This window comes from Geotrypetes seraphini, chromosome 1 (genome assembly GCF_902459505.1).
Source record: "Geotrypetes seraphini chromosome 1, aGeoSer1.1, whole genome shotgun sequence".
Classification (NCBI taxonomy): domain Eukaryota; kingdom Metazoa; phylum Chordata; class Amphibia; order Gymnophiona; family Dermophiidae; genus Geotrypetes; species Geotrypetes seraphini.
Window position 1 is genome coordinate 508,009,947 of NC_047084.1, and position 27,445 is coordinate 508,037,391.

A 27,445-nucleotide genomic window follows, 5' to 3' on the forward strand; every position below is an offset into this window, starting at 1 on the left:
TGTAAAACAAATAATGTCTGGGAGATAGATAATCAAAGATAGCGAATAATCCCACAGATTTAATTAATTGAATATTCAAAACATTGGGCTCCTTCTACGAAGCCACATTAGTGGTTTAACGCGTGTAATAGCGCACGCTAATTTGCCGGCCGTGTTAGCCACTACTGCCTCCTCTTGAGCAGGTGGTAGTTTTTCTGCTAGCGTGGGGATTAGCGCACGCTAAAAAGGTGCATACGCTAAAGACGCTAACGTGGCTTCGTAAAAGGAGCCCATTATGTAGTGTTGCAATGTGCTCATAGAGAAATATTCTTAAAGGAACAACCATGAAGTAACAACCATTGGTCACTGCACAATTCCAACATGTACCATACATGCACCAACAATTTATGTGTCAAAAAATATTTAAAAACTAAGACTTATCTTGTGTAGCGTTGTGTGATATTCTAGCTTGGCCCCAACATGGACCTTGTTTCAAAATTGTTGCATCAGGGTGTCAAAAAAGCAATTTATCAAACTGAACATTCCTGAAAGTTCACAGCAGTCTTTATGGCAGTTTATGTAACAATGTATGAGCACACTGCAATCTAGTATAATAAAACCCTTACCCACGCATGCACAGTTGAAATGGCGTGATCCCTGCCGCCGTGATGTGTGCCTCCATGGCCATGTTCCATTTGCGCCGCGTGCGGCAACTTCCAGCACTTGCGGCAGTTTCAGCGATGGCGAGAGCATCAGCAGGATGGTTCACTGCCGAGAGCAACGGCAGGAGGGTGTTCTTCGGCCTGGACGAGGCCGAGAGGGTGTGGGTGCTGCGAGGCATCTGGCTGCTACTGATGCACAGGGGAAGTGGAGGGAGCAAGGGAAAGGGGGATGCTTTGAGGGGAGGGGTGTGCTGGGGGCAGGCAGCAATCTTGGTTTGCTCAGGGGGAAGACAGAAAGGGGACACAGAGAGACAGGCATGGCGCAACAGAGAGAGACAGGCAAGCAGGGGGCCAGGGAGAGAGACAGACAGACAAGGGGCCAGGGAGAGACACAGACAGAAAGAATGTCAAACAGACAGGGGGCCAGAGAGACAGACAGACAGACACCAGCCAAAGAGAGAGACAAAGAAAAAAAGACAGATAGTGGCCAAGGAGAGAGAGAGAGAAAGAAAGACAGACAGACAGACAGGGGGCCTGGGAGAGACATTGACAGAAAGAATGACAGACAGACAGGGGGCCAGAGAGACAGATAGAAAGACAGACAGCGGCCAAAGAGAGAGAGGCAAAGAAAAAAAAGACAGACAGACAGGGGGCCAGAGAGACAGATAGAAAGACAGACAGCGGCCAAAGAGAGAGAGGCAAAGAAAAAAAGACAGAGAGGGGGCCAGAGAGGCAGACAGAAAGACAGGCAGACAGTGGCCAAAGAGAGAGAGAGGCAAAGAAAAAAAGACAGAGAGGGGGCCAGAGAGGCAGACAGAAAGACAGGCAGACAGTGGCCAAAGAGAGAGAGAGGCAAAGAAAAAAAAGACAGACAGACAGACAGGGGGCCAGGGAGAGACACAGACAGAAAGAAAGAAAGACAGACAAGTGGCCAGAGAGACAGACAGAAAGAAAGACAGACACACAGTGGCCAAGGAGAGAGACAGACAGAAAGAAAGACAGAGCTATTGAATAATTAATACTTGAAGAAATGAAATCTTCGCAATGTATGCTCCGCGGCTGCGAAATACGCTACCCTCACATCTCAGGCCCTCTTTTACTAAGGTGCGTTAAGCGTTTTGGCACACTTTTAGCGCATGCTAAATCAACACATGCATGGGCGCGTTAGCGGTTAGCGTGCGCTAATATTTATCACGCACTAAAAAGCATAGCACACCTTAGTAAAAGAGGGGGTTAGAGAAGAACCAAATCTTGATTGTTTTAAGAGCTCCCTTAAGTCCTTTCTATATAGAGATGCATTTCAGACATAAAAATTAAAGGAATTGTGTTTCTTCCTAAAGATACACGAACTTCAGGAGGCTTCAGACACATTCCCTCCTGTGCTTCCCCTGCATGTTTCTTTCCTATAATTATTGTATTTCAATCCCTGACACATTTGTATCACGTTGCTCCCATAGTTTGGTTAGGTAATTGTTTTTAATTTGTAATACTGTATCCAATTTTAAATTCTACATCGCTTAGAAGTATTATTAAGCGATATAATCAAACTTTAAATAAACCTGACACCTATAAGCTGTTGGATGGCTCCAGGCGATTTAAGCAGGCTGGATCCACGCCTGCTGCTGAAATCGCTTTGAAACTCAATCAGATGAATCTTACTGTAGATAGCTGAAATCAAGAGGGCTGCATTGATTCTAGTCCATTACAAGCACGGCGAGTCCCTCTGTTGATATTTCAGTTGAGCCTTAGTAATTGAATAATTAGTAAAGAGGCAATGCTGCGTGCAGAGAAAAGGGAAAAAATAAAAAGCAATGAGGCAGATTGTTTTGTGCATCTAAAATGGAGATCGCTGCCACAGAGAGAGCAGTACAACAGATTGCCCACAAGGACTAGAGGTTGGCCTCAGTGATCAATAGGATTAGAAGTTAGGACATGTGGTAAACAGTATATAGAAAAGAATATATGTTGCTTATTGCAAAAAATAGATATGCACTGACAGACAGTACAGGAAACAGAATGGGGATGGGGTGAGGGTGAGAGGCCAGATTGCTTACTGCTGCAGAAATGCTAACTTGGACAGCCAGAAAAGAATAAAAGTAAGTACTGTGTTTCCTCAAAAATAAGACAGTGTCTTATATTAATTTTGGGTCCAAAAAACGCACTAGGGCTTATTTTCGGGGATGTCTTATTTTTTTTCATGTACAACAATCATCTCTCCCTTCCTCTCCTCCACCCCAATTCTTCCTCTTTCCTCTCCCCCCCCCTTGTACAGCATCTTTCTATCCCTCCCTCCCATCCCCCTGTGCAGCAGAACCCCACTGACCCTCCCACCGTGAGACTGACATACCTCCGCTCTGAGGCCTTCTAAAGCAGCAGGGGTGGGTGTTGCTGAATTGATTCCGATTTTTTTTCAGCAAATCAGGCAGCACTATTGTCAGGAATGGAGTCAGGGAGTGTTGGGGGACATTCGGGGGTCAATCTTAACTAGGGCTTATATTAGGAGCATCTTTAAAAATCATGCTAGGGCTTATTTTTGGGATAGGTCTTATTTTCAGGGAAACAGGGTAAGAATCAGGGTCATTTCGGGGAGGTTTTGGCAAGAGTAAGGGGAGATGTAAACAGGGGAGGGACTACCGGAAGTAGAATAGTTTAGGGCTGATAGGATGAGAGCCACTGAGTCCTAGCCAATGGGGCCAGTAGACAGGTGGGGGTTTTAAGTTTATGATGAATGTATACAGTACTCCCCCGAAATTCACAGAGGTTCGTTCCAGGAGCACCCGTGAATTTTGAAAAAACGCAAATGCAGTTTAGGAGCAGATCGGAGGCGGGATAGGGCAGCAGCGGGTGCTGAAAAACAATATTTAGGCTGGCAGGAGGTGATGTTGAGACCGGTGCCACTAAGAGCTAAGGTAAAGATGAATGAATATTCAGGCTGTGCAGGAGGCGGTTGGATATAGCTGGAGTGCTGGATGTGAACCCAAGTGGAGAAGGTGAAAAAGGAGTGCTGTGCATTGTCAGGAAAGTAAAGCTGGAGGGCATCATCAGGAACCTCCCAGCGAAAAAAGTAACCTGTGCAAACTGCTAGCCATCCTTTTCTTGAGCAGGCAAAGAAGGGGGAAAGTTGCTTTCCCATTGGTCAGTCGTTCGCGGTATTTTCTGACCGGAAGAGGTGGTCAGAAAATGCCACGAATGGCTGAGTCCGCAAACCGTGAATTTGCAGGGGTATACTGTATAACCCAATATAAAAGGGAAGTCGGTGTGCCTACTTTGTGACACCCGCTCTTTCAAGAACATAATTGCAAGGACGTAATTGTTATTGCTTATTGCTTCACTGCGGGGTGTCTCATGAGTTTCTAGCTGGACAAAATGTATTGCCAGCGGGGCATAAGAGCAAGGTGATTTCAATGGGTCTGAAGGTGAGGGTCACCAGTCACGTACAGCATTCAGTCTGTAAGAATAAAGATTGGCCTTTTTAAATGGATGAGATAGAATTGGGACTGCAGTCTGCATTTATGTATGCATTTATATATTTTTAAGTAAATGTTTTAAACTGGTATTAATTAATAGTTTGTTTTTAATTTGGATGGTATGGATATTATGTATTAGAAATTTGGTTCTTTTTTTTTTTCTTCTTCTTCTTTTTCTTTCCTATTTAAAATGGCATTCCTTTTATATACAGTGGTACATCAGAATCTGACGCCCCAGAACTTGAACGCTTTGGAATCTGAATTTTTTTGTAGTAAATTTTGCCCCAGAATCCAAACTCTGCTTTGGAATCCGAATGCCCTGCATATTATATGTGTGTGTTTCTGCCTCAGAATCTGAATGCTGCTTTGGAATATTTGTTAATATTTTACCTTAAAATCCAGTGTATTTACTGTTAAAATTTGAGTTTGTGGGACCCAGGAACGGATTAATCTAGTTTCTATTATTTTCAATGGGAAAAATTGTCTTGGAATTCGACCAGGGTTCTGGAACGGATTAAGTTTGGATTCCAAGGCATCACTGTATTTGAAAAAGTTATATAGTAAACCGCTTTGATCCTACTTTGTTCTGAGCAGCACAACTCACAGGAATATAATACAAACATGCCAACACAGACTATGTGGGTAGAATGTGGAAAGCCACGTTACCAAAGTACATTTTAAAGAAATTCAAGGCATCCAGAAAACACAAACTCAATCCCTTACATGCTCATATACAAAAGCTACTGGAGATCCAAATTCTCTTTTACCTTAATTTCTGTGTGCTTGCCAATCCACTGAGATGATTTCCAATGTAAATCAGAGGTAGAGGGAACAACTGTAAAACAAATGCAATGACAGCATGATGAAAAACAACAAAGATGTGGGTGTCTAAAATGCCTAAAAAAATGAAACCAGAGAATGAAGATTTCTCATTCTTCCTGTTCCTTTCTTGCCTTTCTCCAGATTTCTCATCCAATTATAGACCTTTTTCCTGCACCTAATTAAGATATGTTTTTCCTTTTGAAGGACCCTAAGGCAAAGTGTCAGCACACCCATTCTGCTCCAGCAGTTATACAATTAGCCTATTAACCCTTCCTCCACTGCAATAAAGAGATCTGCATTGGACCCTGAGCCTATGTGGAGCTATGAGAGATATTTACAGTTCATAAAACTTTTAATTTTTAGAAAATGTAAAAAATAACATGAAATTTAGGAACACCAAAAGGATGCAATCGTCACATACATTGTGGAAACAGACATGCATGGAAAAGTAACCATATATGCATCATATGCGATCACAACCTCAAGTAATACAAACAAGCAACCTGGGAGGAGATACAAAAGGGAAAAATAATAATAATAGTAGCTGGCCAAATATATGTATATAACAAGGTCCATGTAATTTGTCAAGACCCATGCAGAAGGGAATCCCATACAATGGCATATTGAAAAATGAGATAGTATGTGAACAGTATAAAGTGTATGGCGCAGTGGTTAAAGCTACAGTGTCAGCACCCTGAGGTTGTGGGTTCAAATCAACGTTGTTCCTTGTGATCCTGGGCAAGTCACTTAATCCCTCCATTGCCCCAGGTACATTAGATAGATTGTGAGCCTGCCAGGACAGACAGGGAAAATTGCTCGAGTACCTGAATAAATTCATGTAAACTGTTCTGAGCTCCCCTGGGAGAATGGTATAGAAAATTGAATAAATACTGTAAATGATAGTTAATGCTTTGGAATGTCAATCATTTACTGCAAGTAGTGCAGAATCGGGGCCCAAATCTTAATAACTATATTATGTCTATTAGAGAAAATGGCAGCCTTGGATTCATACAAGTGAGTTAAAAGGACAGTTTTTCACCAAACTGTGATATTTAAAAGGTCTGCCGACTTCCAGTTGTGTAAAATCATTTGGAGCGTAAGAGTGATTAAGATATTAAAGAGCAATTTTTGCCAATTATCCAGCACATCAGTCAATGCCAGGGATTAAAATAAAATATTATGATATAATATAATATATAATATAATAATATTTGAATTTTTCCAGTATGGGTCCAATGGAGATACACAGAGAGAGAGAAGAGAGAGAACCAGCTAAGACTAGGCTTCCAGGTGGGAAGAGCAGTGGCTGCATGATTTGGACTGACACTCTGGTAGTTTACCATCTCCATAACTCTCCTCCTGCTACAATCCACATTTACACTGTTTTGTCAGTCTCGGTTTTATTTTATTTTTTAACTTTATTTAGTTTTTAATGCCAACAAAAAATGCAATACAATTTATATACAAATAATGATAATCAACCAAGCACTTATAATCAATTAGTATCTATACAAAAGATAAAAATCCCCTCCCCCATCCATCATTACCATCAGGAATAATACCAAAACAAAAGATATACCCCCCTCCCGCTCCCATCCCCCCTTGGATGTGTGGGTGAAAAACAACGGAAAATAAAGATAAAGGACAACTATAGCAAATCTACAAAAGATGTCAATGGACCTCAAACTAATTTGAATATCTTATTATGCCCCAGCATGTCAGCATTCATTTTCTCATATTTATAAGTTAAACATAAGCTTGCCCACCAAAAAGGAAAACTATGGTAATCCCAATTCTTCGAATTGCGAGTAATCATTTGCATGGCTATCCCGGTCATAATAAGGAAAAGCCGGCATTTATAGTGATCTATGGTGGGGCTTAATATGAAATAACGCTCCACATATAACTACCTCACGCGTCAATGAAATTGATGCCTCCAGTATGGTATTAATCTGTCAATGGCCTGCATTTTTCATCTTTTCCAGAGAATTGTAATGTATCTGCAACCAAACCTGCCTAAAGCCTATTAGAAATGAAATAGGCTGATAGTTAGAAGCACTCATGTGGTCAGAAGCTGCACGGCATCCATTTAAACTTATAGGGTTAATTCCATTAACTGCATTCTAATATTTCATATATAAATGTCCAGAATTCTTGAATATATGTGTACATATATACTAGGGCTCCTTTTACTAAGCTGCGTTAGGGCTTTAATGCACGAAATAGCACGCGCTACAATGCCACACGTGCTAGATGCTAACGCCAGCATTGAGCTGGCGTTAGTTCTAGCCACGTAGCGTAGGGTTAGTGCACGCTAATCTGCTGCATGCGCTAAAAACGCTAGCGCACCTTAGTAAAAGGAGCCCTAGGTACATGCCTATGTGCTAGTCTGTAAATATGTGTATAACTTACAGAGTGTGTATTTTTTAGGTGAGAATGCACATGGGTGGACTCTGGCTAGAGCAGGGTAGGGCCCAGAGAGCTGCACAGGAATGGGGGCAACAGAAATCCCATGGAATCCGCAGGGATCCACTTCAGGTCCTTGGGGATCCCCTCCAGACTCGTGGGAATCCTGAGGGGAAGGGTCTGCTTTCTTCAGGAATCCCACACCAGACAACAAGGGTACAAAAAGGAATTTATTGGCTGAAATATGTTAGCTTTAGCAAATGTGTACTGTATAACAGATTTTGCATTGTGTTCAACAGAAAAGGAAATGCATTTCTGGTTTTATTTCTCCAGTGTTGAAAGGGGCCAGAACTCCCCTCCCCCAAATGCAGCAGTTGCTGGCAGCATCCTTGAGCCACTGAGGTACCAGCATCTGTGACTCAGGGACACTGCTGCTGCCTGCCTAGCTGGGCAAAAGGGACCCCCGGCCACCTTCAGAGGAAGTACTCAGCTGGCATAGCTTGAGGGTCCTCATCAAATGGAGTACAGTGGTACCTTGGTTTACGAGCATAATTCGTTCCAGAAGCATGCTCGTAAACCAAAATACTCGTATATTAAAGCGAGTTTCCCTATAGGAAATAATGGAAACTCACTTTGATACGTTCCCACCCCCGAGGCCAGCGGCGCTGCTCTATCCCCCCCCCCCATGAGAACCAGTATTGCTCCCCCTGAAGGCCCCCCCTGCGATCCGGCACCCCCGCCCCCGCTGTGATTCGGCACCCCCTTTGCCGCAATCTGATGTCCCCCAGACCCACCCGAACCCGCTTCTTACTGTCATCTGGGCCTCAGCACCGGCACCGGCATGTCCTGTGCGTTGGTGCCAGTGCCCGAAGATCGGCCTCCTCTTCTTGATGGGCCTTGAGCATCTGCGAGTTCACGCTCTCTCCAAGATCTCCAATTGCAGCGGGGGGTGCCGATTCGCGGCGGGGGGGTGCCGGATCGCGGGGGGGAGGGTGCCGAATCACGGGGATGCCGCTCGCAAATCGAGGCACGCTCGGTTTCCGAGGCGCCAATTTTGTGAATGTTTTGTTCGTCTTGCATAACACTCGCAAACCAGTGCACTTGTAAACCGAGGTATCACTGTATTTATATTTTATATTTACGTTAGAGGCTCTGGAATAGACCCATTTACAAAATATGTACATGAAGAAGGACACGGTACTACTCAAAAGGGTCCAGAGAAGAGCGACTAAGATGATTAAGGGGCTGGAGGAGTTGCCGTACAGTGAAAGATTAGAGAAACTTGGCCTCTTCTCCCTCGAACAGAGGAGATTGAGAGGGGACATGATCGAAACATTCAAGGTACTGAAGGGAATATACTTAGTAGATAAAGACAGGTTGTTCACCCTCTCCAAGGTAGGGAGAACGAGAGGGCACTCTCTAAAATTGAAAGGGGATAGATTACGTACGAAAGTAAGGAAGTTCTTCTTCACCCAGAGAGTGGTAGAAAACTGGAATGCTCTTCTGGAGTCTGTCATAGGGGAAACACCCTCTAGGGATTCAAGACAAAGTTAGACAAGTTCCTGCTGAACCAGAACATACGCAGGAAGGGCTAGTCTCAGTAAGGGTACTTGTCTTTGACCAGAGGGCCGCCACGTGAGCGGACTGCTGGGCATGATGGACCACTGGTCTGACCCAGCAGTGGCAATTCTTATGTTATCATCAATAAAGTGTCTTTACTTATTTGTAAATGGGTCTCTACCAGAGCCTTTAATTCAGTAGCATAATTAAATAACTGCTTCTGAAGTTTGGGGGCAATGGGCGGGGATGGAAGAGATTACTTGTGGGGATGGGCGGGGACAGATTCAATTTCCAGTAGGGACTAGCGGAGACAGGTTTGATTCCAGTGGGGATGGACTTGATGTCTGTCTCCACGCAAATCTCTAGTAGGGCCTAGTGGTTAGAGCTACAGCTAGTGGCATACCTAGGGTATGTGACAGCCAGGACTAATAATTTTTTAACCCCCCCCCCCCATATAAAAAATATTTTTAGCAATTGTATTTATTTATTTATTTAATTTTATATCATGTCCTCCCCAGAGAGCTCAGAACAGGTTACAGTTTAACATTCACAGTGTTACAATATAACATTACATAGGGTTACAACCTCTCCAACCACACACCGGTGCTGCGGTGTAAACAAAATAAACAAAAAAGACTTTTCCTCTCTATGGCCTAGATCCACTAAGAAGATCAGTAAGACCATGTGGGTCTACACCAATCCGATTTTTGGGCTGATTCAAAAAGAGCTATTGATGCCCTAAAAAGTTTGCATGCACATGATTCACACAGATTTTCACCATAATCCCCGAATCTCCGATCCGATGGATCACTGTAACAGCGACTCTCACATATCAGCAGAGCCGGCATGGGAAGCCCAAACAGCTGAGAGTCAGGGGAAAGCCTCCTGCCACACTGCTCGGGGCTTTAGGTATCTGGCCAATCAGAGTCTTAGGCCACTCACAGGATGGTCCTATGGGAGTGGCCTTAGGCATCTTAGCCAGTCGTGGCCTTAGGTCCCTCTCTGGTGCATCCCAGAATGCATCAGGAAGGGGAAGGCCTGCCATTTTGCAGTGGCAGTCCTGCTGGCAGGAGGGAGTGGGCATCCCTCTTGCCGGCCATCAGATAAAGGTACAAGGGCATTCTAGGGGCAGTAGGATGATCTTGTGGGTGTCAGGGAGTTGTCGTGGTGCAGTTGGGGAGTGTCAGGGGGAATATTGGGGGTGTTGGGGTGGAGTTGGGAAGTGTCAAGGGGATTTTGAGGCTAGCGGCAGGAGGAAGTGGGCAGCCCTCCTGCCTCAGACTGTGTCGGGAGGGTTCGGCATTGCAGCAGGAGGAATTGGGCACACCTCCTGCCGCAGACATTTGGGGGAGGGGGTTTGGAGGTTCCAGCAGGAGAGAGTGGGCATCCCTCCTGCCGGCCGACTTCGCGAGGAGGGAGTGGATGGGTTCCCTGCTGCGGCTGCTAAACTGATCTTGGCAGGGAGATTCCCTTGCTATGATCAGCTCAGCGGCTGCTTCTATTTGAAATGTAGACCAGCATTTTGCTGGCCTACATTTCAGGCACCTATCACAGCCCTCGTGAGATGCCTAGGGCCACCTAAGCTTGCCTAAGCCCACTTCCGGGCAAAACCACCCCCACCCCTAGCCTTGGGCAAGCTTAAGCATCCCTACACGTCTCCCTCAATAGCAACAGATGCCTACGGTATAGGGGCCTGCCTTGGGGTGTTTTGTTTTTTTTTATTTAATGTGTGTCCCAATTGCCTGGTTAGACAGTGGTAGGATGCCTACAGCCATTTATAATCAGATGCCATTTACAGAATTTGGCCCTAACTGCCCAAACCACTCTCTTCTTTTCAGCAAAATATGAAAATTCATTTAGGATGCAGCAAGACCAGTCTTTCAAACCAAAGCACTGGGCCACTCAGTATAGAGTTGGGATGCACCACTTCCATGCCACTCATCTTCCCAAGGGAATGAAACTCTGATTGAGGCTTTGCACCAATGCAAACCTTTCTTTGTGCCTTTAGTGTTTCAGATGCTCATAAAACTGTTTTATGTTGTCTCTCCCCCAGACTTGCTGTGGTTTAGCCAGCTGTCTTCTCAGTTTCTTCTATTCCTGTATTAAGCTGCTCTCCTGGTCAGATGGCAATCTATCCAATCCAAGCATATGCCAAGACTTCTTCCACACAAAACCTTGTTCAGCATCCTCTCCCCTAGACTTTTCAGTGATCCTGGGCCTATCAGCAAACTGTTTCTGGTTGCAAGTCTTTTCTTCCAGCTCTTCTCCAGCTGCTCATAGGGCAACAATACAAACCTCTTCAGGTTGCCAGTCATTTCTCCCAGTTACCTCAACTGGTCATAAGTACTTCAGTCTCTTCTACAACTTCTGTCTGATGAAATGATGGATAGCACTTTCAAATCATTCTGTGAACGCCTGGATGAGGTGTTGGTGCGAAGAGGAGGGTTTCGACTTCGTGCGAAACTGGACAACATTCTGGGGAAGAAGCATGTTCTATAGAAAGGACGGACTACACCTCGCCAAGCAGGGAACGAGGGTCCTGGCTGAGAACATAAAGAAATCCATTGAGAAGGCTTTAAACTAAAGATCAGGGGAGAGCCGACAGTCGACAACCGGTCGATGGTCCGGACACCAGGATATCCTGTGGAGGTAACTTCAAGCAACTGCACTGATATAGGGCAAGATCAGGAAGATACTACAAAAGCCGATATAAAGGATCAAATAGATACAAAAGAGGATTCAAAGGAGGATGTGAGGACTAGTAAATCCAGGAAATTAGCGCGATTTAGATGTATGTACACGAATGCCAGAAGCTTAGGAAACAAAATGGGCGAGCTGGAAGAAGTAGCAAGTAGAGAACATCTCGATATCATAGGAATAACAGAAACATGGTGGAAAGAAGAGAATGAATGGGACACGGCATTGAAAGGATATAAACTATATAGAAGAGATAGGGTCGGGCAAAAAGGGGGAGGTATTGCCCTGTATGTCCAAGAAGAAATAGAGTCTGATAGAGAAGGAGATACAGAAGCAGATGGTAAACTAGAGTCTCTCTGGATAAAGATTCCTGGACGAAAAGAAGCAGACATACAAATTGGACTTTATTATCGACCCCCGGGATAGACTGAGGAAACAGACAATGAAATGATGGAGGAAATTATTCGTAGAAGTAAATCGGAAAATACAACGATCATGGGGGACTTCAACTTTCCGGGGATCAACTGGGAATTGGCAACGTCAAACTGCAGCAGGGAGTTAAAATTCCTTGAAATGTTAGGTGATTGCTTCCTTGAACAAATGGTAGGAGATTCGACAAGAGGAAATGCAATCCTGGACTTGGTCATAAATGGCATTGCTGGAAGGGCGGCAGATGTAGAAGTTACGGTCCCTCTAGGAACAAGTAATCACAATATGATCAATTTTACCATTGGCACCGGTAAGGGGAAACCAATCAAGACTAAAACCACGACCTTTAACTACAAAAAAGGAAATTATGATAGAATGAGAACTATGGTTAGAAAACGGCTTAGGAAGGGCACAGCAGACATCCAAACAGTTGAACAAGCATGGTCTCTACTGAAAAACACCATCACAGAAGCACAGAATCTACATATTCCGAGGATATCTAAAGGAAAGCGTAAAAAGAACAAAGGTAAACCAGCTTGGTTATCCAAAGAGGTAATAGACGCAGTGAGGGAGAAGAGGAACTCGTTTAAAAAATGGAAATGAGAAAAAACGAAGGAAGCCTGGAACTATCACAAAATAGACCAAAAAAAGTGTCATAAAGTGGTAAGAGAAGCCAATAAAGTTTATGAGGAGAAGATAGCGCAGGAAGACAAAAACTTTAAGCCCTTTTTCAGATATATAAAAGGAAAGAAACCAGCAAGAGAGGCAGTGGGCCCTCTCGACAATCATGGAAAGAAAGGGTCAATTAAGGAGGTTGCTGATAGGTTAAATTCGTTCTTTGCCTCAGTTTTCACAAATGAGGACACTTCAATAATGCCAGACACAGGGAAGGTTTTCAACAGGGGCGCAGAGGAAAGCCTAACAACAGTGAATGTGACGTTGGACATGATTTACTTTCAGATTGACAAACTAAAAAGCGACAAGTCCCCTGGACCGGATGGAATTCACCCGAGAGTATTAAAGGAACTTAAGGAGGAAATTGGCGAACTATTACAAACCGTAGCTAACATGTCAATTAGAACTGGGCAAATACCAGAAGACTGGAGGATAGCAAATGTCATTCCAATTTTCAAAAAAGGCTCAAGAGGGGATCCAGGAAACTACCGACCTGTGAGCCTCACATCGGTTCCAGGGAAGATAATTGAAACAATAATTAAAGAGAACATTGTACAACACTTGGAGGACCACAATCTAATAAGGGCTAGTCAACACGGCTTCAGGAAAGGGAAATCATGTTTGACAAATTTACTACAATTTTTTGAGAAAGTAAGCAAACAGATAGATAATGGAGAACCAGTGGATATAATTTACTTGGACTTTCAGAAAGCGTTTGACAAAGTCCCTCATGCAAGACTTATGAAGAAATTACTAAGCCATGGAATAGGAGGGGAAGTACACAGATGGATTGGCAAATGGCTTGAAAACAGAAGGCAAAGGGTTAGCATAAATGGGAATTTCTCGGACTGGGAGAAAGTGACTAGCGGTGTGCCCCAGGGCTCGGTTCTTGGGCCTATCTTGTTCAATATTTTTATAAACAACCTGGAAGAGGAAATAACAAGCAATATAATAAAGTTTGCTGATGATACAAAACTATGTCCGGCAGTTGGCTCTCTAGGGGACTGCGAGAACCTCCAGAAAGATCTGAACCAGCTGGAAACGTGGGCAATAAAGTGGCAAATGAACTTTAATATAAACAAATGCAAGGTGATGCATTTAGGAAAGAAAAACAAGGAACATGAGTACAGGATGTTGGGGGTGAAGTTAGCAAAATGCGAACAGGAAAGGGACTTGGGGGTACTGATTGACAGTACCCTAAAACCTTCGGCACAATGTGCGGCGGCGGCGGCGAAAAAAGCGAGCAGGATGTTGGGCATAATTAAAAAGGGGATTACGAGTAGATCGGAAAATGTCATAATGCCACTTTATAGAACAATGGTCAGACCGCACTTGGAGTACTGTGTCCAATACTGGTCTCCATACCTTATAAAGGATATAACTCTGCTGGAGAGAGTGCAGAGGCGAGCCACGAAACTTATCAAAGGAATGGAACATTTGACCTACACAGATCGACTCAGGAGGCTGGGACTCTTTACCCTTGAGAAGAGAAGACTGAGAGGGGATTTGATAGAGACCTTTAAAATATTAAAAGGATTTGATAAAATAGATCAGGAGACACCATTGCTGAAATATTCAGAGGTGACACGGACAAGAGGTCATAGCCTGAAACTGAGTGGCAGCAGGTTTAGGACAAACGTCAGGAAATTCTGTTTCACACAGCGTGTGGTGGGTGCTTGGAATGCGCTCCCGGAGGAGGTTGTGGAGGAGACTACTGTACTGGGATTCAAGAGAAAGTTGGATACACACCTTCTTGCATATCGTATTGAGGGATACGGTAAATCCGGGTCTCCAAAAAGGAGTACCTAAATGGGCCACCGCGTGTGCGGATCACCGGACAGGATGGACCTCGGTCTGATCCGGTGAGGGCGTTTCTTATGTTCTTATTTGTCTTGAGCCTCTCAGCACCCTTGACTCTACTATCTAAGGAGCTCTTCACCCCACATTCTTAGCTTGGCAGAAAGGAAGTAAAAGTCAAGTTATCTCCCTATTTAATAAATCTGCCACATCATGTAACACCTATCTTGACCTTCCACATTGAGCAGTCAGCTAAAAAATTCTTCACACCTAATATATTGGTCAGGTTGCATTGGCTACAGGAATTGCAGTAATCCAATCATGGATACCTTTGCAACCCAATCAATACTTCTAGTCCTTAACATAGAAGCCCATATTGAAAGTGCGCTTTGAACACTAGGGCATTTCAGTGATCCCAAGATCACAGTTAACAAAAATTCACTTATACAGTTACCAGTAGTTTATGTACTTAATCTTTTTCTCTTGACATTTTACTCAGAACTCAGCACGATCTTTACAGATATGATCAGATTGATGGGATCCCTGTAGATTCTTTTCCAATTGAATACAATTCATAAAGGTCCTCTGTTACTAAGGTGCGCTAACCAATTAGCGAAAGCTAATTGATTTAGCACGTGCTAAATGCTAACGCGTGCATGTTAGTCTATGGATGCGTTGGCGTTTATGAGCTAATCGGTTAGTGCACCTTAGGGCTCCTTTTACAAAGGTGCGCTAGCGTTTTTAGCGTACGCACCAGATTAGCGAGCATTATAGCGTGCACTAGCTGAAAAACTACCACCTGCTCAAGAGGAGATGGTAGCGGCTAGCGCGCGCTATTCCACGCGTTAAGGCCCTAACGCGCCTTCATAAAAGGAGCCCTTAGTAGAAGAGGGGGAAAGTTACAGTTTGATGCATCCTGACAATGAAGTAACATTTAAAATAACAATTAAAAAAAAAAAAGTCAGCATCTTACCTTCCTGGGGATTTGTTTGTTAAAATCAGGAAAGGTGATAAAATTTTTCAGTTTCGCCACATATAAAATGATTATGGTGACTCCCATCTAAACCAAAGACATATATGAGTAAAAGCTATGAATATTAACATGTACACTTTAAACTGAAAGCTCATGAATTGTTAATGAAATCTGCACAGTACATGCAAGTTTGAACTGTCCGGTAGCTAAGTTGTTAAGAGATAGGACTTTATTAGTATTGAGGAGGGAGACTGGTTAAAACAATGCGCTGATATGAGACGATACTATTCTTTGCATAGTGGTACAGGGCATATGCAGCACTTTAGAAAGGCAAAATCCAAATACAGTAAAAACCTTGGATTGCAAGTGTTTTGCAAGACAAGCAAAACATCATCACAATTTTAACTTGATAAACAAGCAATTACGTGCAATACTAGTACATACAGTATACACGCATCACATCACAACTGAGCCGATGGTTCTTCTCTCTCTGACGCTGCGGGAGTGTAGTGACTGTTTTAAACCAGCAAGGTCTTGCAATACGAGTACGTACAGTATTTTGTATTAAAGTTTTTGGGTTGTGGAATGAATCGTCTGAGTTTCAATTATTTCCTATGGGGAAATTCGCTTTGATATACGAGTGCTTTGGATTTCAAGCATGCTACTGGAACGAATTATGCTCGCAAACCAAGGTTTTATTGTACTGCCAAAAGGTTCCACAAAGGACATGAAGCAGCAAAACAATAAAAAGGTTGTGGAACAGAAGACTGGATGCACCAGTTTGTAGTTTAATAAGCATCCAAATAACTTAAAAACAATCCACAAAGGGTATATATGTAGCACCCCCTAGCTTCAGCGCAACCTTGTCCTAGTCACACAGAAACAGATCTAATGTCACAGTGGTCTGTTGGTAAAAGTTGGAATCCCCTAGGACAGGGGTAGGCAATTCCAATCCTCGATAGCCTGAGCCAGGTCAGGTTTTCAGGATATCCACAATTAATATGCATGAGATGGATTTGCATGCACTGCCTCCTTGAGATGCAAATCTATCTCATGCATATTTATTGTGGATATCCTGAAAACCTGACCTGGCTCTGGCTCTCGAGGACCGGAATTGCCTACCCCTACCCTAGGACAAGGCTCACTTCTGTCTATTTGCTACTGAGGTTTTAAAGAACTTCCGGGTGTGTATAGGATGCAAGAAAGATCTTCACACCAGTTTACAACTGCAATTAAACAATTTTATTGCACACCAAAAGGTTTCTTGAGGAACTCTCAGATAAATCTCGTTTCACAAGAACATTTCACAATTAAAGTACATTGAAATACATTTTAAAAAAATTAAAAACACTTAAAATTGAATGTAAAGTGCTTCAATTAGTAATTTTAATTAAAATGCATTAAAAACACATTAAAATATTTAAATTGGTTCAACTCCAGAATAAAGTGCAAATAATTTCTCTTTTCTCTCTATTTAGGTTCCAGCCAATGGCCTATTAAAGTTAAAGGTACCTTAGATCAATTTTGTCTTAAGTTTTCTCTCACTTTAGTAATAACTATTGTTTTTGAGTTTTGTTGCTTTGTGTAATCTTTGTCTTTTCCTTTTACAGGTACCTCGATACGTAAGGAGACCCCTGTCTACAGGTAAGTACTCCCTTTTATTTTATGTGTTCTTTTCTTTAATTTAATTTCTCTTTCAATTCAATGAGCTAGATTCACTAAACCTTCCAATCCTGTACTGACAATCCCAAAACCAGTTTTACTGGTTTTGCGATCATTCCCCGACCCAATTCACTAAACTGCTGCCCGATCAATCTCCTCTCCGATCCGATCCACTCTGCAAATGAGTAAAACCCCATGCAAAATAGCCAAGCGAGTGATTCACTAACAATTGTTTGGCTATTTTGCATTGGGTTTTACTATTGTCAAACCCAACTGCTGCAGACCTGTCAGTAACTGTGTTAGCGACAGGTCTACCTGGCTTTTTTTAATGGCACTGATATTTTGCGTGTATTACTCAAGCAAAATATCAGCCCGATTTAAAGAAAAAATGCCCCCCTGACAAAGTGCTCCCTCCTCCTTTGAACCCCCCCAAAAATGCTTCCCCACCGATGCCCGCCGTCACCGCTTCAAAATATGGCAGGAGGGATTCCCACTCCCTCCTGCCATCGGGCTGACTCACCCCCGAAAAAAAAAAACAAATGGCAGGAGGGATGCTGACTCCCTCCTGCCACCAGACACCCACTTTCTGTTCCCGTTCTCCCTCCCCGTACCTGTAAGGGAACAGGAGAGGTGTTCACTCACTCCTGCTTCTATGCCTCCAACTATGTGTCTAGGCCTTAGGCCCTGCCCCGGTGCATCAAGTCATGCACGTGGAGGGGCCTTAGGCCTTGATTGGCTCAGGCGCCAATGATGTCATCCCGCCCGCTCTATATAGAGCATACTTTAAATCTTAAGGAATTTCGCTGGATGTTTGAATTAAAACACCATGACCCCATATGGACTAAAGGAAACCAGTGATTGGATGGTGCAAGCTGAATAGGCGGGCTCTGAGGGCAGTTAACTTGTAAGGAATACTCCTGGGTTCCAATTGGTGGTCAGGCGGGATGACATAATTGAGGGGCAGCCTTTATTAGTGCTGTAAAAAAACACTGCGGCCTAATTGACATCCTTGGAGACACTCTTTTTTTTTCTTTTATAATAAATCTTTATTAGTTTCAAAAACAAACATAAAGTGCAATAGAACATATGAACACTTATATCTACTAAATAATAATATACAGTGGTACCTCGGTTTTCAAGTGCACCGGTTTGCAAGTGTTTTGCAGGACGAGCAAAACATTCACAAAATCGGCGCCTCAGAAACTGAGCTTGCCTCGATTTGCGAGTGGCGCCCCCGCAATCCGGCACCCCCCCCCTGGGATCCGGCAACCCCCCCCCGCTCGTGTCGCACCCCCCCCCCCCCGGCCGTGATCTGAAATCCCCCAGACCCACCCAAACACGCTTCTTACTTCCATCTGGCCACCGGCACCGGCATGTCCTGTGCATTGGTGCCGGTGCCCAAAGATCTGCCTCCTCTTCTTTGCTGGGCCTTGAGCATCTGCGCATGCTCAAGGCCTGCGAGTTCACGCTCTCTCCGAGATTGCCGGATCACGCGGGGGGGCCTTCGGGGGGAGCAATTGCCGGTTCTCGGGGGGGAGGGGGGTAGGTGGGAACATATCAAGTGAGTTTCCCTTAGTTCCTATGGGGAAACTCGCTTTGATATACAAGTATTTTGGTTTATGAGCATACTTCTGGAACAAATTATGCTCGTAAACCAAGATACAACTGTAATTACATATCTGTCAAAAACAACACCGGTTACAGAATCCCCCCCCCAACAACGATCGGGGTAAGAGGGAGCCCAAGCCCTCTTGCCCCAGCGAGCTCAACCTTCCCCGACACGATCGGGGCAAGAGGGAGCCCAAGCTCTCTTGCCCCATGGCACCCCGAACCCCCCCCCCTCGCTGCTTATGATTGGGCAGGAGGGAGCCCAAACCCTTCTGCCCAGGCAAACCCTCTACCCTCTACCCCCACCCCCACTAAGGGATCCCAGGCCCTCCTGCCCTCAACGCACCTCCTCCCACGAACGCCCCGAACCCCTGATCGGCCCCCTCAAGCCAACCCGCGAGACCCCGCTGACCCCTCGACCCCCCCACACACACAATCCCCCTCCCCGTACCTTAAATTCTTTGGCTGGACAAATGGATGCCAAGCTTATCTGTCTGGCAGGCCAGCCATCCGTTGAATGGCTGGCCATAGGGCCTGATTGACCCAGGTGGCTCAAACTCCACCCACAGGCGAGGCCTGAGGCACCTAGGCCAAATGGAATAGGCCCAGAAGCTTTAGGCCCCTCCTGTGGGCGGGGCCTGAGGCACATGGGCTCAACCTGGGGTTTGAGCTGCCTGGGCGGGGTTTGAGCCGCTGGGCCAATCAGGCCCTAAGGCCAGCCATTCAATGAATTTAAGATACGGGGAGGGGGATTGCAGTGGGGGGGTTAAGGGGTCAGCAGGGCATCAAGGGTCAGTGGGAGGGGGCTGATCGGGGGCTCTGGGGGGCATTCGGAGGAGGGGGGTGCATCGAGGGCAGGAGGGCCTGAGATCCCTCCTGCCCGTATCTTAGTGGGGGTGGTGGGTAGGGGGTTTCCCTTGGCAGGAGGGCTTGGGCTCCCTCCTGCCCAATCTCAATCAGCGGGGGGGGGCGGGGTTCGGGGTGCCACGGGGCATGAGGGCTTGGGCTCCCTCTTACCCTATGGAGTCGGGGTGCCGCGGGGAAAGAGGGCTTGGGATCCCTCTTGCCATGATCTTAGTCGGCGGTTGGGCAGTCGCCTGGGCAGGAGGGCTTGGACTCCCTCCTGCCGTGATCGTTGTCGGGTGGGGGGAGGGGTGGATCACTGCAGGAGAGATGGCTCATCTCTCCTGCCGTGATACCGATAGCCAAGTGCTGCGTTTGTCGGCCCTTGGTGGTATCGCTATCGCGGCAGGGGAGATGAGCCATCTCTCCTGCTGCGATCATTGCTGTAGGGGGTAGGCAGGTTGCTGGGGCCGCTGAGCTGATCGCAGAAGCCATGACCTACTCAGCGGCCCCTTTTCGGCACTTATACCTGTTTTGACTTGGTCTAAGTCAAAACGTATGTGCCGACTAGGCAACCTGCCTAAAGTTTTGGTTATACCTGCTGCACGCCTAGGTCTAGGTCGGCCCACCTCCCGTCCTTTTCCTTCCTCTAAAAATGCCTCTTTTCGCTCTATGCGTTTAGAGGCAGGGGAAAGGCCTAAGCTGATTTTAGATATGTCTAAAACCAGCTTTGATTATGGGTACATGGACGATCAGGCTTTTTGATCGTCCAAATACCCATTTAGGCCACTTTTTAGATGTTTGTTTTTTTGATTATGAGCCCCGTACTGTGTTAAGAAGTCATCAGGGAACACGTACTGTGTCGAGGAAGTTTGAGATTTTCTGGAGTATAGACTTTGCTGAAACTTTTATGGACTATGGTTTTGGTTTGTTTTTTTGAATTTTGATTTTTGTTTTATTTTATAAGCACTGAGCACTTGGGACTTGAAGAATTGTGAGCATAGGACGCAACAACTGTTCCAGCTGAGCTAAGTACCCTTCATTATCTGACATTTTGTTTAACAATGAAAGATCTGGAATTTTGGTAGGGAGGGGTGCTGTGATGTATGCAAGCATGAGCTGGTAGAGTCTTGAGCTCTTATACCAAAAGCTTGTTTTGGCTTTCACTGAGCACAAAATTATACTTATGTTATAATTGAATTCATTCCCTTTTTTGGAAGAAGTCTATAGAAATTTTAGAGAATTAGCTTGTTTAGTATTTTACTCCCAACTTTGAGTGTTATTGATGCTATTACCTTATTTTTTATGACTTTCATTGATTAAATTTCTGCACATTGTACATCCTCTGGTTTTGTTTTGGGTTTTTTTCAACTTTTCCCCCAAACTGTTAGCTGTTAACTGTTATTCCAATTCATCATCTAAGCAGAATAATAATAAATTAAATAATATTCACTCAAGAGAACTAAGGTGAGCTGTTTGGGGCTGATGCTGACCACATGCTTGACCCTGGACTGCTACAAGTTTGACACTAGTTTGAAAGGCTGGGGATGGGAGCATGGAGTAGGCCTCGAAAGTTGTTCTGTGTCAAGATTCCGCTGCCTAGAGAGCAGCATAATTAATGACAGCATGGCATGCTCTGAACAGCCTAAATTTATTTAACACATTTATATATCGCCTGGGATCTAGGTGATTTGCAATATCAAATACATTCATAAAGATTTCATAAGGCCATCGACAAGATAATATTCATTATCTGCATATCTATAAAAACATAAACATGGGGGAATATTCATGATTTACATATATGGGACAGCATCATGTCCAACAAGGCACGAGAATTGTTTCTACTACCAACATATAGGCATCGACAAATAGTTGGGTCTTTAATAATTTCTTAAAGTTGACACATTCTGTGCATAATCTCAGATGACCAGGGAGACTGTTGTGCATACCCATGATACAAAACTTTTGTTAACTTTTAAAATCCAACAAAATAACCAACCAGAATTGATTAATAATCTTCTTATCCCATATAACCCTTCTAAGGCTCTTTGATCGTCAGCTCAAAATCTTTTCTCTGTTCCGTCACTAAAATACATAAACACTATGGGGCTCATAATCGAAAGAGAAAAATGTCCAAAAAACAGCCTAAGTCGGCACTTGGACGAACATTTCTCATAAACGTCCAAGCGCCGAAAATAAAAACGGGTTTTGGACGTATTTCTAAATGAGCTAGGCCTTCAAAGTGCCACTCAACGTCCAAAGCTAAACAGGGCGTTTCGGGAGGCGTATCGAGGGTGGGAGTTGGTGGGACGTGGGTTGGCTTAGACTTAGTCATACAGCATGTATAACCGAAAGTTATACAGCCCAGGATCGACAGAACTTGGACATTTAGACTTAGACCATGTAAAACATGGTCTAAGTCACAAAAACCCACCTAAAGTCAGCAGATAAGCACTGCAAACATATAAAACAGACCCCCCACACGCTACCCCAGTGATCACCAACTCCCCCCCATAAAAATTTTATTCACAACTTTAAATTTCAGCCTAGTCGTCCAGCCCAGAGGCAGCTTAAGTCATCTTGGGGGTGGGTTAGGGACCCATAGAGAGGAGGACCCATGCCCATAAGCCCCTGTAATCACTGCATTGATACTTAAACATGTGCACTCCCCTATACACCCCAAAACCCTTTTTTACTGGCATATAAGTGGCTCCTGCAACCATAAGGGCTATTGGGGTGGTATAAAATTGGGTCTAGGGGATTCTGGAGGTGGTTTGGGGGGCTCACTGTCACCTATAAGGGAGCTGCAGTGAGGAGAAACCATGGCACCTTTTTTGTGAAGTTCACAGCAGTGCCTTGAAAGGTACCCCACATGTCTGGGTGTGCAGTCCATCACTTTGCAGACCCCTCCCACGTCCAACAGGGCTTGTTCTAAGCGTTTTGGACTTGGACGGAAAGTTGGACGGAAATGTGGTATAAAGATGAACGATTTAGCGGCTTGGACGATCAGATAGGCAGGACGTATAATTAGACGCTTTTCGAAAGTAAAAAAAAGTTGGACGTATCTTTCGAAAATGTGTCTTAGGCTCTTTTTAACTTTGGACGACTTGCAAGATGGACGTAAATGGACTTAGATGTCCCTTTCAATTATGCCCCTCCACGAGATCTTCTATTTTTTCTGTGACTACACCTTCTCTCTGGAATAGTCCCAGTTTATTTACGCAAGGAATCAACTCATAGGGCTTAAAAAGCCACGTGCGCTAGCGCTAGCCGCTACCGCCTCCTCTTGAGCAGGCGGTAGTTTTTCAGGTAGCGTGCGCTAATCCGGTGTGTGCACTAAAAATGGTAGCGCACTTTTGTAAAAGGAGCCCTTAATCAATTCAAGTCAAAGCTAAAGACATTTCTTTTCATCAATGCCTTTGAGATTTAACTGCCCTTTTAAGGGTGAATTAGAATGATTTTATTTTTATTTACCCTCCTACTGTTTTTCCCTTAAATTGTTATCTTTTATCTTTGAAATTGCAGTTCTTCCCTATTATCCTCTTGTTTCTACCTGTTATGGTAGTCTTTGTCGCCCCCTGTCTTCTTAGATTTGTATTTTAACTATTGTTTTCTTTTATGATTTTGTACACCGCCTAGAAGGCTGATTAGGCGGCATAAGAAATTTTAATTAAACTTGAAACTATCTACTTTTGAATATCAGACACCTACAGGAAGAAACTTCAAGATTACTATGTTTATGTTTTGTCTGTGTTTGGTGTGGAAATATATAAATAAATAAATTTTCCTCCATTTTCCTTCCTAATTCTGCCTCAGTTTATTAGTTCCCACTCCCCACACACACTTAGGCCCTCTTTTACTAAGGTGCGCTAAGCATTTTAGCGTGTATTTAGCGCAGGCTAAATCAACACGTGTGCTAACTGCTAACACATTCATAAGATAACATGCATGCATTAACATTGAGCGCATGATTAGCATACGCTAATCTTTAGCGCACGCTAAAAAGCATAGCGCACCTTAGTAAAAGAGGGGGTTAATCTTCGATATGTGACCTGGTGGATACCCGAATTTTAATAGAGAGATGTCAACAATTTAGTATGTTTGGCTTTGTTATTCAGTGGTTATGTTCTTTTATGATGGAAAAAAGTTATAAAGTGAGATTTAATGGATTCTGGTCTCAGACTAAAAAGTTGAAATGGAAAGTTCCATAGGGCTTCCATTTTTCCTCCATGGACAAAATTGGCACTCAGCACTATTCTATAAAGGACACTCCAGGTTCAGCATCCTTTATAGCATGGGTTCCCACACTTAATGGGCTTGCAAGCTACTTTTAAAATGACCAAGTCAAAATGATCTACCAACAATAAAATTTTTAAAAAACACAAAGCACACTGTACGCAGAGAGAATGTTAATTATAATTTATATTTTGGTTTTTTTTCAAAAAGGCCAAGGCAGATGAATATGCAATGTCACCTCAGTAACAACTAGACAAAAATACCCCCTTCCTTTTTACTAAACCGCAATAGCGGTTTTAACACAGGGTGCTGCACTGAATGCCCTGCGCTGCTCTCGACGCTCATAGGCTCCCTGCACTAAAACCCACTATTGTGGTTTAGTAAAAGGGGACCATAGTGCAAAATATAGACAACAGATATAAATTCTCAAAACGAACACGTTTTGATCACTAAATTGAAAATAAAATCATTTTTCCTACCTTTGTTGTCTGGTGATTTCATGAGTCTCTGGTTGCACTTTCTTCTTCTGACTGTGCATCCAATATTTCTTCCCTTCTTTCAGCATGCTGTATGCTTCCAGACCTCATTCCCTCTGCCAACTTTTTCTTCCTCTCTCCCTGTCCCCTCCCCTTTCTTTCTTTCTCCCAGACCCCTTCTTTCTTTCTGTCTCCCTGCCCCCCCTTTCTTTCTATCTGTTTTTCTCTCTCCATGCCCCCTTTCTTTCTTTCTGTTTCCCTTCTTTCTTTCTATCTCCCTGCTCCCCCTTCTTTCTGTCTCTCTGCCTGTCCCCTTTCTTTCTTTCTCCATGCCCTCCCCCAAGCCACTGCCGCCACCATCGGAGAACAGGCCTCCAAACCACCGCCACCACAAGCTCTCTCTGCTTCCCAACGCAGAAGCGTCGGGCTGACCAGCATTCCTCTCCCCGACGTCAATTCTGATGTTGGAGAGGAAGTTCCGGGCTAGCCAGGCAGCGATTGGCTGGCCCGGAACTTCTTCTCCGATGTCAGAATTGACGTCGGGTGGGAAAGGATGGTCGGCTCAGTGTTTCTGCGTTGGGAAGCAGGTAGAACGCGAAGGCAATGTGATCAATTCGCGTTGCCTTCATGATCTACTGATCGACCGCGATCAACCTTTTGGGCACCCCTGCTGTCTAGAATTGGGCTTAGAATCAATTCACGCCCCCAATGTTTGGCGCCAGAATTTACGCCAGCTGAAACCTGGTTTAATGCCAGTGTCCATCTTGTTGCATTTGGGTGTGGAAATGGCGCTATTCTATAAAACCACAGGCAATTTTTCAAAATGCCACTGCAGCTGCCCTGGCCATGTTCCCCCCTACCCCCTTGCACTAGGGAATTTAGATGCCTAGTCTTACAGAATAGCGCAAAGGCAGATGCATGTGCAATTCCCAATTATTACCGATTAAATTTTATCTGCCATTTGGATGCCCAGTCTTTCATTTTCCGAAGGTCTTCCTCCAGTTTCTCACAGTGTGCATGCGTTTTAACCACTTTGAATAGTTTTGTGCCATCTGCTCTGTTCAAAGTGGTTAAAACACATGCAGATTGTGAGAAAATGCAGGAAGACATTAGGAAATCGGAAGACTGGCCAATCGCAGATCCAAATAGCAGACAAATAACAAAGTGATGCAATTGGGAAGAATAATCTAAGCCATAGTTACTTTATGCTAGGTCCCTCTTTAGCAGTCACCATCCAAGAAAAAGATCTAGGTTTTATTGTGAACAGAATCCAAGGAGGAAACCAAGGTTCAACTGTCTGCAGTGTAAAACAATCCAGAACAAACAAAACAAAAAACTGCAGACCTTGTACACGATGCAGGCAGGCTTTATTATGACAAGTAAATCTTTGATTAAAAACCTTTTACCAGATAAGGGACCCAACACGGTCCGTGTTTCGGACTAACCTTCGTCATGGGTCCTAATAAGTACAAATACAATATTTAAAACAAACATATTTAAAAATACAATATATTAAAAAAAAAAATTTTTTTAAAAGTATCAATATATTAATTACAATAATGGTCCAATTTATTCCATTAAAAAGAATTTTAAAAAAATTTTTAAAAGATAGATTCTTTTAAAGAAAGATTTTTTAAGAAAATAGGAAAGAAAAGAAGGAAGGAAAAATATTTTATAAAATAAATAGATGATATAATAGATAATTTTGTTTTTGATTAAACTATATATATCTGATGAGAAACTCTTAAAATATACAAAGGGAGTAAAAAAAGAAGAAAAGAAAGAAGAACCAAGAAAATAAAAATATATATTAAATAATGTAAATATATAATACATACCAATTTTGATAAAGGGGAAAATTATCAAAAGAAAAAACCTTGGGTAAATAGCTATCAAGAGACATAGAAAAAGGCATATCAACATAACAATAGAAAAAATCATAAACATATCTTAGTCAAAATTTAAAATTAAATGAGATAAATAATATGATATGGAATGAAGTATAACAGTAGGCAAATAAATGTCATAAATCACTATGATATACAGCAATGAAACAACAATGATAATTCAAAATAAGGCAATTAACAACAGTTGAAAGCAATTAGAGACAATACAACCATTAGGTAGTTACTGATCATATGCTATTGAATATAAAAGAAAGGCAATTAACAACAGTTGGAAGCAATTAGAGACAATACAACCATTAGGTAGTAACTACCTTAGGTAAATAGCTATCAAGAGACAAGTAAAAGCCTTGGGTAAATAGCTATCAAGAGACATAGAAAAAGGCATATCAACATAACAATAGAAAAAATCATAAACATATCTTAGTCAAAATTTAAAATTAAATGAGATAAATAATATGATATGGAATGAAGTATAACAGTAGGCAAATAAATGTCATAAATCACTATGATATACAGCAATGAAACAATGATAATTCAAAATAAGGCAATTAAAAACAGTTGAAAGCAATTAGAGACAATACAACCATTAGGTAGTTACTGATCATATGCTATTGAATATAAAAGAAAGGCAATTAACAACAGTTGGAAGCAATTAGAGACAATACAACCATTAGGTAGTAACTACCTTGGGTAAATAGCTATCAAGAGACAAGTAAAAGCCTTGGGTAAATAGCTATCAAGAGACATAGAAAAAGGCATATCAACATAACAATAGAAAAAATCATAAACATATATCTTAGTCAAAATTTAAAATTAAATGAGATAAATAATATGATATGGAATGAAGTATAACAGTAGGCAAATAAATGTCATAAATCACTATGATATACAGCAATGAAACAACAATGATAATTCAAAATAAGGCAATTAACAACAGTTGAAAGCAATTAGAGACAATACAACCATTAGGTAGTTACTGATCATATGCTATTGAATATAAAAGAAAGGCAATTAACAACAGTTGGAAGCAATTAGAGACAATACAACCATTAGGTAGTAACTACCTAATGGTTGACTAAGATATATGTTTATGATTTTTTCTATTGTTATGTTGATATGCCTTTTTCTATGTCTCTTGATAGCTATTTACCCAAGGCTTTTTTCTTTTGATAATTTTCCCCTTTATCAAAATTGGTATGTATTATATATTTACATTATTTAATATATATTTTTATTTTCTTGG

General features: G+C 43.0%; 1 protein-coding gene across 4 annotated transcripts in view; it reads right to left on the reverse strand.

The window, feature by feature from the left end:
* SLC35D2 (solute carrier family 35 member D2) overlaps positions 1–27,445 on the reverse strand; it is a 252,160-nt gene that overhangs the window by 81,193 nt on the left and 143,522 nt on the right. For all 4 annotated transcript variants that reach the window (XM_033928325.1, XM_033928295.1, XM_033928314.1 and 1 more), the window contains exons 3-4: positions 15,468–15,554; positions 4,876–4,943 (exon numbers count right to left, since the gene is read on the reverse strand). In XM_033928325.1, the coding sequence (XP_033784216.1) occupies positions 4,876–4,943; positions 15,468–15,554 (155 nt within the window). The remainder of the gene's footprint in view (positions 1–4,875; positions 4,944–15,467; positions 15,555–27,445) is intronic.